At 35.6% G+C, this 12661-nt stretch overlaps 1 protein-coding gene across 1 annotated transcript in view; it reads left to right on the top strand.

Annotated features, from left to right (window-relative positions):
- The window catches only part of Klhl14 (kelch like family member 14), a 95923-nt gene extending 85557 nt beyond the window's left edge, over positions 1–10366 (top strand). Inside the window, exons 5-8 of the mRNA XM_015482451.2 lie at positions 2033–2223; positions 2305–2463; positions 5827–5984; positions 8234–10366. Coding sequence (XP_015337937.1) covers positions 2033–2223; positions 2305–2463; positions 5827–5984; positions 8234–8374 — 649 coding nt within the window. The 3' untranslated portion in view covers positions 8375–10366. The remainder of the gene's footprint in view (positions 1–2032; positions 2224–2304; positions 2464–5826; positions 5985–8233) is intronic.
- The last annotated feature ends 2295 nt before the right edge of the window (positions 10367–12661 follow it).

Genomic DNA, 12661 nt, shown 5'->3' on the forward strand with positions numbered 1-12661 from the left:
ATACAAATTGTGGGATGCCACTAAAAGAATCATTAATGACCTTGAACTTACTTTTCCACAATGCAAACAAACAAACAAAAATAGTCTAAATCAAGTGTGCTCTTCATATGGGATGGAGGGGAAGGAACATTCCCAAGAGAGATCTGGCCTGGTAAAATTTTAGGCTCAAGCAAATATTCACAGTAGTTGCTGATAGACCATTAACAGTCTATAATGTGTCTTAAGAATTCTCACTTTGGGCATGCAAGAGAATAAGTCAAAGACAATTTTTTTGCTAGTGGAATTTCTACATAAAATTGCTCTTTAAGTTAGGAAGTGAAATCCACTAATTCTTCCCCCTTTAGTTCCTAACACTGACACTGTGTGGCTAGAGCTTAGGAGTACTCAGGGATCATCACATTAAGAATGATTTGACTAAAAAAAGAACATCTTATGAAGGCTGACTCAGTGTCAAAACAGGAAGGAACCAGGTCAGGAAAAAAGCAAGAAAATTAACATTTAGACTAGATAAAAGGAGTTTACCTTAGCAAAGGGATCCTTCGCTTATTCTTCACCATCTAAATTCAATTAAATAGGGGGCTTTCACTTTTGTAATGACTGATCAGCACTTTATTTTCCAGACCAGTACCACCTAAAATTCACCATTACCACCTTACAGCCCACCTGGTCCAAATTATTTAAAGATAGTCCACTGCTGAAATAAATAAATGTATTATTTCAGAAGTTCTAAATTCTGTCATTGGACCATGTGGAAGAAGTATATTGACCTACCCTGTGTTGATGGTGCAAAGAAATATGTCACTTTAGAACAGACTATTTGAGACAGGTGTCATTCTTTTCAATAAAACATGTTAACTTGAAATGGCAAAAGCACTAGTAAAAGCGGGACACAGTGGCACATGTCCCTAATCCCAGGAGCTTGGGAGGCTGAGACAAGAGGATGGCAAGTTCAAAGCCAGCCTCAGCAAAAGCAAGATACTAAGCAACTCAGTGAGACCCTGTCTCTAAAAAATACAGAATAGGGCTGGGATGTTGCTCAGTTGTTGAGTGCCCCTGAGTTCAATCCCCAGTACCCACCCCCTGCCAAAAAAAAGAAAGAAAAGATCATGGGCATGCTTAAAGTTTCATCCTAGTCATTCTAATTCTTTATTTTTGAGTCCTCTTTGAACCTTTATTCTCCTTCACCTCTTATATTTTATTAGTCATGAGTCTTATGTCATATTCCTTGGACATACCTTGTGCTTCACTCTTTCCTATTTCTTCCATTAAGATTCTAATTCAGGTCTCACTCCTAAATTATGGCCTACCTCAGAACTGGCCACCTGGTCTCCAATCCTTTGAACATAGCTTTCATCTCTTGCCTTGGATGGTATTGCAAGAAAATATCATTGATAGCCTCTCTTTGAAAGAGACTGAAGCAGTATCTGAGAGAATCAATACCAAAAGCTACTTAGATGAACTTTCTATAATTGGTTATATAAGAGCAAAATTTGAACATTATATGAAGTTCAAAAAAGTTATTCTATTTTCAGTAGTACTAGGAGGGGAAAAAAAAGAAAAAATGATAATTGAAGAAAATTTTTGATGATGTAGTTCTCTTATAAATTGGGAACAATGACCCTTGAAGGACCATAAAGAAAGTGAATGTCAAGATAATTTATTATTGCTACATTATCTACCTCATTTTTCACTTTGTCTTACTGAGCTGTGATATCTGTACAAGGTACCAAATATCCCAAACATTAATGAACAGTTTAACAGTGTATAAAAAGCAAGATATAAAGAAGAAAGAGTTGGTGAATTTCTCCTCTACTGTTGTTTTGACATCAAAAATGTTCACCAGACTGGTTAGTGCATATGATTACTTCATCCAGTCACAGATTTAGAAGGTGGAAGTGTAATGTTTACAGGTAGGCAGGTGTTTCTGAAGCATGATGTACCTCCTTCTCATGAGTGGTCCTCACCCTATCTCACAGGTAACAATTCACTGTTCTTTTTTTGATTTACGGTGCATTCTTATTTTTCACTGCAGAAGAGCCAGTTTCTATGCATGTCGGTTAGACAAACACTTGTACGTTATTGGTGGAAGAAATGAAACCGGCTACTTGTCCAGCGTGGAGTGCTATAACCTGGACACAAATGAATGGCGTTATGTGTCCTCTTTGCCACAGCCTCTGGCAGCTCATGCAGGAGCGGTGCACAATGGGAAAATCTACATTTCAGGCAAGTCACCACTCCTCTTTCTGTAATGAAGTTCAGTTCAAAGACACTTCCCTGACTTGTATGTATACGTTTAATTCACAGGAGGTGTACACAATGGAGAATATGTCCCCTGGCTATATTGCTATGACCCCGTAATGGACGTCTGGGCTCGAAAACAAGATATGAACACAAAGCGCGCCATCCACACTTTGGCTGTAATGAATGATCGCTTGTATGCAATTGGAGGAAATCATTTGAAAGGTCTTTTTTTTTTTCTTTTTCTTAATCACAATAACATTTGCGACTCATGTTTCTTGCTAAGGGGGTTTCTCGTTAGATAATCATAGCTAACCAAGTAAAAAACATGTTGACCAAAGAAAAATACTCTGTGTAAATTAGCAGTACCCTTGAGCAAGCACTTATTCTGGCTTTTCTGCAGATAGGATTATTTTTAAGTTACCATACACATTAAAGAAATGAGTAATGGTGTCTACAGAAAATAAAAAAGGGGAGCATTAATAACTGAAAAGCACAAACGATTTGTCATAACAGCAAATCCAGTGAAATAAATTATCCCTTATCACCAAAGTGTAGTAATGAAATTTTTCCCAGAAAATTGTTTTTTGCAGCAATCATAAAGAACTTTAGTCATAGCTGCACAAAGCTAATACATGATTTTGTCTTTAAACATTTAGTAGAATTTCATGTCTAAATTTAGAACTATTTATTTTAAGTATTGAATATCAAACCATCTATGATTCTCGAGTTCAGTTGCTTTTTTTAATTAAAAAAATCCTAAAACAGTATTTTTAGAACCATGTTTTTGGCTTCTTTTCTCCCTCAGATTCATATGTAACTTCAAATTTTTGTAGTTCATATGCATATGTATAACTTTATATGTATGTATATAACACTGAATTTGACCCAAAAGCAGAGAGATCTATGATGTTTAAAATGTTCCTGATCTATCTATTTTGTGCCTCACTTTCCTCATCTGAAAAATGAAGAAATTGGTCTAATTGAGCTCTAAAATCACCTCCATTTCTGACATTCCAAGATCCTTGAAATGGAACTCAATGGGAAATGGGTTATAAGACTTGAGGCATATCTATGTATTTATTTTACAAAAATATATGCATCCAAACCAGACATAGTGGCACACACCTATAATTCCAGTGAGACAGCAGGATTGCAAATTTGAGGCTAGCCTCAGCAATATAGTGAGGCTCTAAGAAACTTAGCAAGACCCTGTCTCAAAATAAAGGACTGGGAATGTGATTCAGTGGTTAAGCACCCCTGGATTAAATTCCTTGTGTATATGTGTGTGTGTGTGTGTGTGTATACATCTTAAAAATAGATTAGAAATATATATTTTTCTGTTTTCCCTCCTACATATTTACCCCTAAATGTAATTTTTAAAATTGCACAAGTGTAATTTTTATGTAGCTATTCCCAAGTTCATGTTCAGTTAGAAATGCCAACACCCTAATGTCTGCCTGCTGTTGATCTTAATACTCTTCCCAATGGGAGAGGATTCTGCTCACTACTGCATCTCTATGTTGTTTATCCTTATTACTTTTGCTGGTGCTCCTTCATTTCAATCCATACTTCATTCTCTAACCTCAATGTTTCATGTTACCTTTGTAGCTTTCTACATTGAAATGTATTCCTTCTAAATTCTTTTGCATAAGATATCACCTAAATGTTTTAGAGGCTTTTGGCAATTGAACTTATATCTGGACAGAAAGACTGGCTAATGACAACCTAAGTGAGCAGCAGCACAAACACACGTCAAAAGTAGGTTAACTCAGGGATGTCCTGGCAAGGACAGGGTGTGGACTTTGCTTATAAGACTAGGTTTGAGTCCTGGTTGTGCGTTAACTTAGCCTCATGTCTGTAAAAAAGGGATAAGTATCTATCTATACACACACACACACAAATAATCAAGGAGAGGGAAATTATTTTTCTTCTATAGATGTATATGTGTATATGTATGTGTGTATATATGTATATGTATGTACAAGTGTGTATATTTATGTATATACTTGGCACAGAAAAGGGACACATATCTTTAAATGATGCCTCTAGAACTTTAGAACCTGGAGTTTTCCCAAGTGCTCATTCTAAGTGTATAACGCTCAAAAATTTCAGGGAGTGCATTATTCTTTTATACCAACATCAGTGTGATTTATTTTATATAAAAAGCTAGTAGCTTGAAATAACCTGTCTACCTCTTCAAGAATGAAAAGCATTCCTTTTGATTTGCTTCTCAGTTATTTTGAAGAATCCAGTATGTTGGTTAATTTAATAGATGCAGTGTGTCAGCTTGCAAATATTTGTAGCATGCATTTACTAGAGAAAAAAATTTATTTGATCTACCAAGTGACCATGTATCTCCCCTAAGTTAAAGGCAGGGCTCCAGGAGATATAGGAACTTACATTGTCCTTGGCAACCTGGTTACTGCCCTCACCATTGGGAATCCTTATCAGAAGTGGAGGAGAATCTTACCAATACAGGGTGCTCGGATGTGCTCTAAACCTTGATCTGTGGGAGATGTTAGAAGCCATTCACATTAGGGCTATTTATCAACACAAACTATTTTTAAAAAGGTAAAAGATGCATATTTACAACGTATTTTTAACAAATGAAAATATTTTGAGAGAGTTCAAACCCATTTAAGATAAGCAATATAGTACATTCCAAAAGAATCTGAGCTCTGAAGCCCATTCACCTTTCAAATATCATCCTATCTACTCACTGGCTTGTGACTCACTAAGTCACTGACTTTCTCTGTCTCTCCATTCCTTTATTTGTTAAATGAAAATAATGATAGTGGCTATCTCATAGAATGGAGGGTATAAAGTGATTTTATTTAGAAAACAAATCTATTATGAGTACTTTATGAAAATGCTTGCTTCAATTATTATCTTACACCTTTTAAAATATGGGGTTTTAAAAAGTTTTTATTTGTTTTAATTAGTTATACATGACAGTACAATGCACTTATATTCTTTGATATATCATACATAGATGGGATATAATTTCTCATTTTTCTGATTATACATATTATAGAATCACATTGGTCATACAGTCACAAACATACATAAAGTAATAATGTCTGTTTCATTCTACTATCTTACTATCCCCTGCCCTCCCCTCCTTTCACTTCCCTCCACCTAATCTAAGGTAACACTATTTTTTTTTTTTGCCTTTATACATGTACTTTGTTGTTGTTTTTTTTTTTTTTGCATTACAATTCTTAATACACATATATTCCACAATTTTTGTATCTCTGTTTGTATATAAAGTATGTTGACACCAAATTCAAGTCTTCATACATGTACTTAATAAACATTTTATTAATGTCTACCTCTACGTAATCCATCTTTATTAATGACCTCTGCTCTGGCATTCTTGCTTTAATTACCCAGAGTTTGTTTGGGATATTTTAGATCTTTCTGGCATGTCTCCCAAGTTCACCAATAAACTGCTACATTTGTGTCTTCAAAGACACACTTATCTACTTCTTGACTCTAGACCTTTTTTTTTTTTAAAGTCCTAAACTTACATGGGGCCCCCTGAGAGTTTATTCTTCTGTCGTTCCATTTTACTATGTCACTTAGGTTTCTCCCATCTTGATGTAATGCTTGTGGAATGCTATGACCCAAAAGGAGACCAGTGGAACATTCTCCAAACTCCCATTTTGGAGGGTCGAAGTGGTCCTGGCTGTGCTGTGCTTGACGACAGCATTTACCTTGTGGGAGGCTACAGCTGGAGTATGGTATGTGTCCTTCTCCTTTCTTTCTGTGCTCACTTTTTCTGTTTCCCTTCAGATGTGTCATCATCCATACATGTATCTTTTTAAGAACATCATGTTGATGTACAAGCAGTAAGTTACTCTAAGTAGTTAGAATTAGCATAGATACTGTGGAATTGGCTTGCTGTTTAGTCAACTGCTTCATGACCTGTGCTAGGTTTCTGGTTCTCTTTATCCCCATGTTTTTGTGATTCTGGTTGTCCACCAAGGGTCAAAATGAAGCAATTTTACAAATGTTCTGCTGAAATGAATAGGAGAGTTCCTGACCAGTGAGGCATGAAAATTATTTTTTTAATATCCATCTACTAGGAGGGGTAGTTTGCTTTTCACTTTTCCCTCTATATCATAAAAATTTCCAAACATACACAAAACTTGAAATTATGGATTGCCATTAACTCCTTATCCAACATCAAAAATCTTTTTATTTTTCCAACTTGCTTCAGTGATCCCCCTTTTTACGAATTTTGACTGAAGAGATTTGAAGCAAGCTAGGCATGCCTTGTAATCCCAGTGACTCAGGAAGCTGAGGCAGGAGGATCACAAGTTCAAGGCCAGCCTCAGCAACTTAGTGAGATCCTATCTCAAAAACAAACACAAAAAAGCAAAATTTTGAAGCAAATCTTAGACATATTGTTTTACCCTAAATACCTCAGTTCTAATTTTTAAATGTCTTTTAAATTCATTTTCTTTATTTATATGTGGTGCTGAGAATCTAACCCAGTACCTCACACAATGCTAGGCAAATACTCTACCATTGAGCTACAACCCCAGCTCTCAGTTCTTATTTTAAAAAAAAAAAAATCATTCACATTCATTTACACCCAGAAAAATAACAATAATTCCTTTATATTCAGTCCATATTCAAATTTCCCCTGTTGACTTGGAAAAAAAGATGCAAGTTCAAATCAGGTTCCAACAGGTCTCACTCGTGTTTGGTTATTTTGTCTCATAGATCTCTTGCAATGTAAAACATCACCTCTGGCCCACTTTCGGTTTCATGCGGTGGACTCATTGACAAAATAGGATCAATTATCAGAGAATATTCTACATCCTGGAATTAGCTCATAACTTCCTTGTGGTATCATTCAAAATCGCTCTTCATCTACATATTTCCTATTGACCAGAACTCAGAGGCAGGGCTTAATTAAGTTCAGACTTCTTTTCCTTCTCCTTCTCCTGCCTCTTCCTCCTCCCATTCTGTCTCCTTCCCCTTCCTCTTTCTTTTTTCTTTTTTGACAAGAACACCTGAGGAGATGACTTGATAATGCAAATTACACCACATCAAGAGACACATCAGGTCTAGTGGCCTACACATATTCACTTAAAAAATGAGTCATTTTTATATTTTCTTATTTATCCATATTGGTTTTATAAGAGCAATTTGGCAGTTTAATAATATTAGTTTTCTTTTTTTTTCATCAAATAAGATTTTGATACAAAGTTGTGGAGAGCTTTAATAAATTATTTGTTATATGAAAGCAAGAATGTATTGATATATATAACTAGATTTGCATACATGTACTTGTTTGCTTTTGCAAATTGTTAGCTGCAAAAGTACATATGTTTGGAAGCAGGCACCAGGAGTAAGCTGTCAGAAAATGATTATTAGGTTGATTGGGTATTTTGTTTGTGATAAAAGCAAAGCCGCTTTGATTTGGAGAAGAAAATGTTACACAAGCACTAGCCCCTAAATTTAACAAAGGAAACAAAATTAAAGACATTTTTTATTTCTCATGCGGCCTCTTGAAAATAAATAAATCAATGTGTAAAGAAGTCAGCAAGTCTTCATTTCCAGTTTACTTTAAACTGATTTTCAATGCTGGCTCTTATTCACCAAAGTAACAATCTAAAATCCAATTTACTTCATTTATTTGAATATGAAAATGACTTTGTCCTTTTTTTTCCCCTTTAATTTAAACCAACTGGATAACTTCAATTTCTATACAATTATTTTAAGGGATTTTTTTAAGCCTCTAGGAAATACTAGGTATTTATTTAGTAGTCATCAAAAAAATTTAAAAAAAAAAAAGATTTTAAAATGTCAGTTTCAAGTTTTCCCTTGGAATAAAAGAGTTTAGTCTTCAGTTTTTCTTTGGAGTTTTTGAGCAAGAGCAGAGAATAAATCTTTTCTTTCCAGCATAAATGTGATAGATAAGACTGCTGCTGCACTTCTCAGAACACTTTCCCAAATGCTGCCTACTTTGCCATTACAGGGGGCCTACAAGTCATCAACAATATGCTATTGTCCTGAGAAGGGAACCTGGACAGAACTTGAAGGAGATGTAGCAGAACCCCTGGCAGGCCCTGCCTGTGCGACAGTAATCTTGCCTGCCTGTGTACCCTACAACAAATAGCCCCAGGAAACTCTGGAAGGAACAGCATCACATCCCAGGAAGCAGTGACAGGTGACGTCACTATCCTAATAGGAACTGTGCATTTCTCATGATACAACTGCTGAAACCCACCTTTGGTTTCTGATGATTTACAAGTAACTACAAAAGAAAGAGACCTGTTATGGAACAGATACTGTGTCTGCAACTCAGATCGTATCCGACTTCCTGTGGTGATGGACTCTTCCATTTCAGACTGGTTTTAATTTGTCCCAGCTTTACAGAAACTCCTCACATGGATCTTAACTTTCAAAGGGAGAAAGATAAAATACAGAAGACTGGCCCCAGAGAGACCTGAGATCAGTATTGTGCATTGTACTCTACCTGCATGTGATCGATGTCGAAGTTTTGGGGATATTTTGTACATGAATAATTCAGAATTTGACCCACCAAAATACTTAACACTGCATTACAGAAATTCCCACTTGATTCTGTATTCCTAACCTTTGGCTACTTCACAGACTCCATAAGCAACACAGTTACTGAAAACCATAGAAGATTAAATAGGGGCATTTTTGTTTCTATACATCCTCATTTCATGTACCTTCTGCCCTTATAGTACCTCATGGAAGAGTTAAGTTGTTGGGTCTTTCAGGAGTTGCTTTCTGCCCTGCAGGTTCTAGGATAGCCAGAGTCCTAATTCCCATGTCCTGAATTCTATCTGGAAATTAAAACATACTATGTCACTCTGAAGTTCATGGAGGCTTATGCTTTCTTTCTTTCTCTCTCTTTTTAGTGTTTAAGCAGTAAGCACACATGCTATTTGCCTCCAAAGATAGGACTGACAAATTCAGTCATACACTATTTCATAGATTCTGTTGGATAACACATCTGACCCAGACTTAATCTATGATCAAAACTAAGAGATTGCTTTTAGGAATTCAGGGATGAAAAGAAAAAATAATTTCTTTCAAGGACAATCCCAATTATCTTTGTTCCTAAAACACGAAACTTACCAGGTTATATATAGTCTCTGACAGAATACTCTTCCCTCCTCACCTGCAGCTGGATGTAGACCCTGGACTTCATCTCATTATTCCCTGCCTCATCATTTTTGGTTAGCACCAGAGATTCCTGAACTCAGTCCAGCAAGCAGTTGCTACTTGTCCTTAGGAGCATGGGTAATTTAGGAGCAGAGGTCAGGGGAGCATGACGTAGTCTCAGCGTGGCCAATCAAAAGAACAAAACTGGTAGGAACACAAATTTGACTTTCAAGCTCTCCTGAGCTTGATCAACAACTGTTAGGAGTAAATAAGAGCTTAAAATATTTTTTTAATCACCCAGAGATATTGAATCCTCCAAAAAAAAAAATGTTACATTCAAAACAATAAGGGGAAGCCAGATTAAAAACGCCTTGGTGATAAGTTTTCATTGCCAAGTGTGTCAAGATGGATGGGGATACTGGAATCCAATGCCGTTTCTACAGTAAAGTGCAATCTTCTTTGTTTTTGTATTTATTTGTATGTTCAGATCCAAAGGATCCGTTGTAAAAATATATATATAAATATACATATATATATATATATATATATCTCCAGTGCAATCAACTTTTTATTTCTTTTTTTCTTAAAAACATATGAATATATAGAAAGGAAGAAAAGTCACGGTATTTTGTAGGAAACTCCCAGCTGACATCATGAACAGAACAAGGTCTGTTTCAGAACCTTTTATTGTCAACTGTCATCATTTCTTCCTAAAGTCACAGTTTATACAATAATATTTGCTTTCCTTAGACTTCATTTTATTTTTTATTTCTAGCCAAAATACATAAAAAGCATTTATGAGAACTATAAGTCAAACTTTCTGGATTCAGAAAGATATAAACTACTAGAAAGTAAAAAAAAAAAAAAGAAGATTAAATAAATCACAGAGAATGTAAATTTTGTACAGTATTAGAATGTGTAAATGAAGCTTGCTTGGAAGGGGAAAACTTTAAATAAAAACTTTATGTACTAATTCAACTGTCTGTAATATTTCTATTCACAAAGCACAACGTATAAATCTCAACATTGAATTGTTTGAAGATTTGGAATACCTAAATGTCTAAATGTTTTTACTCTGCATATATGCTTCACAAGTTAATTCTACTTTCTCACAATAAGTAAATATATGCAGTGTGGACAATGCTAAAACCTATGAAATGCTTCTGGAAAAATGTTCTGAGTTAAAAATCATATGAGTTAAATCTTATTTTTCTACTACATGAGCATTTCAATAAGATCTAAAAACTAAATATTTATAGACGTTATTATAAGTAGCATGTATATTTAAAAATCTTCATATTTTCTAATGAATAAGTCAATCACATATTTAATCAAATCAATCATCTAAATACATAGTATTTGATTCGATTTTCTTTTTAAAAATCTGACAAAGAAGTTTTGCAATACATATAATACATATATGAGATTCTGGAAAGATCAAAACCTGTGGTAAAATGTATCAACTGAATAGCCCTCTAGGCAAAGAGCTCTGCAGGGTCAGTAGCCAGTACCAAAGTCCACAAGCTGGGAAGAATTTACTCTGATGCCTCCCAGAAGTTACATTGATGTTCTCGGTACTGATGATTAAACTCAAAGAACTGTTAGATCCTCCCTTCTATTCCACAAAAGCAAGATTGATGAGGTTTCTTTCCTTTTGCACTGGATCTCCTCTCCATCCTGGTGTAACACACCAGAAAGAGGCCAGTCTCAAAGGCAGCCTCCACAGCCATCTCCTGAGCCAGTGTCCAGCTGCTACAGGGCTGCTTTCAAACACCATGAAATCCCCAGAACTTGAGTGCTGGCCAGACATCATGAGCACGTAAGGAAACGTGTTTTTCCTTTGTCCAATCTCAAGAAACCACCTAGTTTAAATCCAAAGCTAGACAATATATCTCAAATCTTATATTCAATTATTTAACATATGAAAAATGGGAAGTAGGAAGGGGAAATATACTAAGGAGGAAAAAAAATATTCTAAGAATATGTCTAAAGTTGGGCAAAATTTGAACAAAGACATAATGTCCAGATTTTTTTAATTACTTAAACTGCATCTGTGGGCTTAAAATTAGTGTCTGCCTTTGTTGTCCCCTATTTAGCTAAATGTTTATTTTTCCAGCTGTTTGATACTTACATCACTTAACAAGTTGTCATCATCATCAATATGCATATATTCCAAAGGGCATCTTTAGGAATGCCAGACTTCTGATTAAACTCAGCTCTTTAGGTCAAAATACAGATGTTCCTTGATTTATGATGCAGTTGCCTCCTGATAAACCCGTTGAAAGTGGGAAAGATTCTAACTTGAAAATAATACATCTAACCTACTGAACATTCAAGCCAGCAATGTAAGCACACTGTAGAGCATTAGCTGTTTACCCTTGTGATCACATGACTGTCTGGGATCTACAGCTCAATGCCACTGCCTAGCATCACAAGAATATTATATCATGGATTACTCACCTCGGGGGAAAAAAGATCGAAAAGCAAATTTTGAAATATAATTTCTACTGAATGCATATCCCTTTTGTACCATCTTAAAGTCCAAAGTCTTAAGTCAAGTAATCATTAAGTCAGGGATATAAATAATTAAAAACTCGACAAACCAAAAATTAAAATAATGTTAGCAAACCACCTCAACACTAATGAATACACATTGGTAAGTACCTTTTCTTTCTTATTTTTCAATACTGGGTATCAAACCTAGGGGTCTGTATCATTTAGCCAAATCCACAGCCCTTTTTATTTATTTTGAGACAGGATCTCTGTAATTTCTCAGGCTAGCCTAGAACATGTGGAGCTCTTACCTCAGCTTTCCGAGTCCCTGGGATCATAGGCATGTGCCACCACACCCAACTGACAAGTGTCTTGATAAACTGACTTTCCATATAAAGGACTGACCATCACTCATTAAACCTGACTTCCTAGAAGCACCTGATTTAGGGCATATTGAAACCTTGTTGGAAAACAAAATGGCGATGGAAAGCAGCAGAAAGATCAGTGTAAGAAGAAAACGTCCAACTAATAGTATGCTTGGTTTGTGCAGCTATCGCTGTAGAGTGCTGCTCTAAAGGCACAATAAAAATGTGTCAAGTATTAGTTGGGGTTCCTTAATGAAGAAGGTCTTGGTCCGTCTGTGCTGCCATAACAGAATACATGGAACTAGGTTATTTATAATGAAAAGTTCTTGGCTCATAGTTCTGGAGGCTGAGATGTCCAATAATAAGGTGCCAGCATCTGGCAAGTGACTTCTTAACTGCATAACCCCTTA

Source organism: Marmota marmota, unplaced genomic scaffold (genome assembly GCF_001458135.2).
Source record: "Marmota marmota marmota unplaced genomic scaffold, marMar, whole genome shotgun sequence".
NCBI classification, from domain to species: Eukaryota; Metazoa; Chordata; class Mammalia; order Rodentia; family Sciuridae; genus Marmota; species Marmota marmota.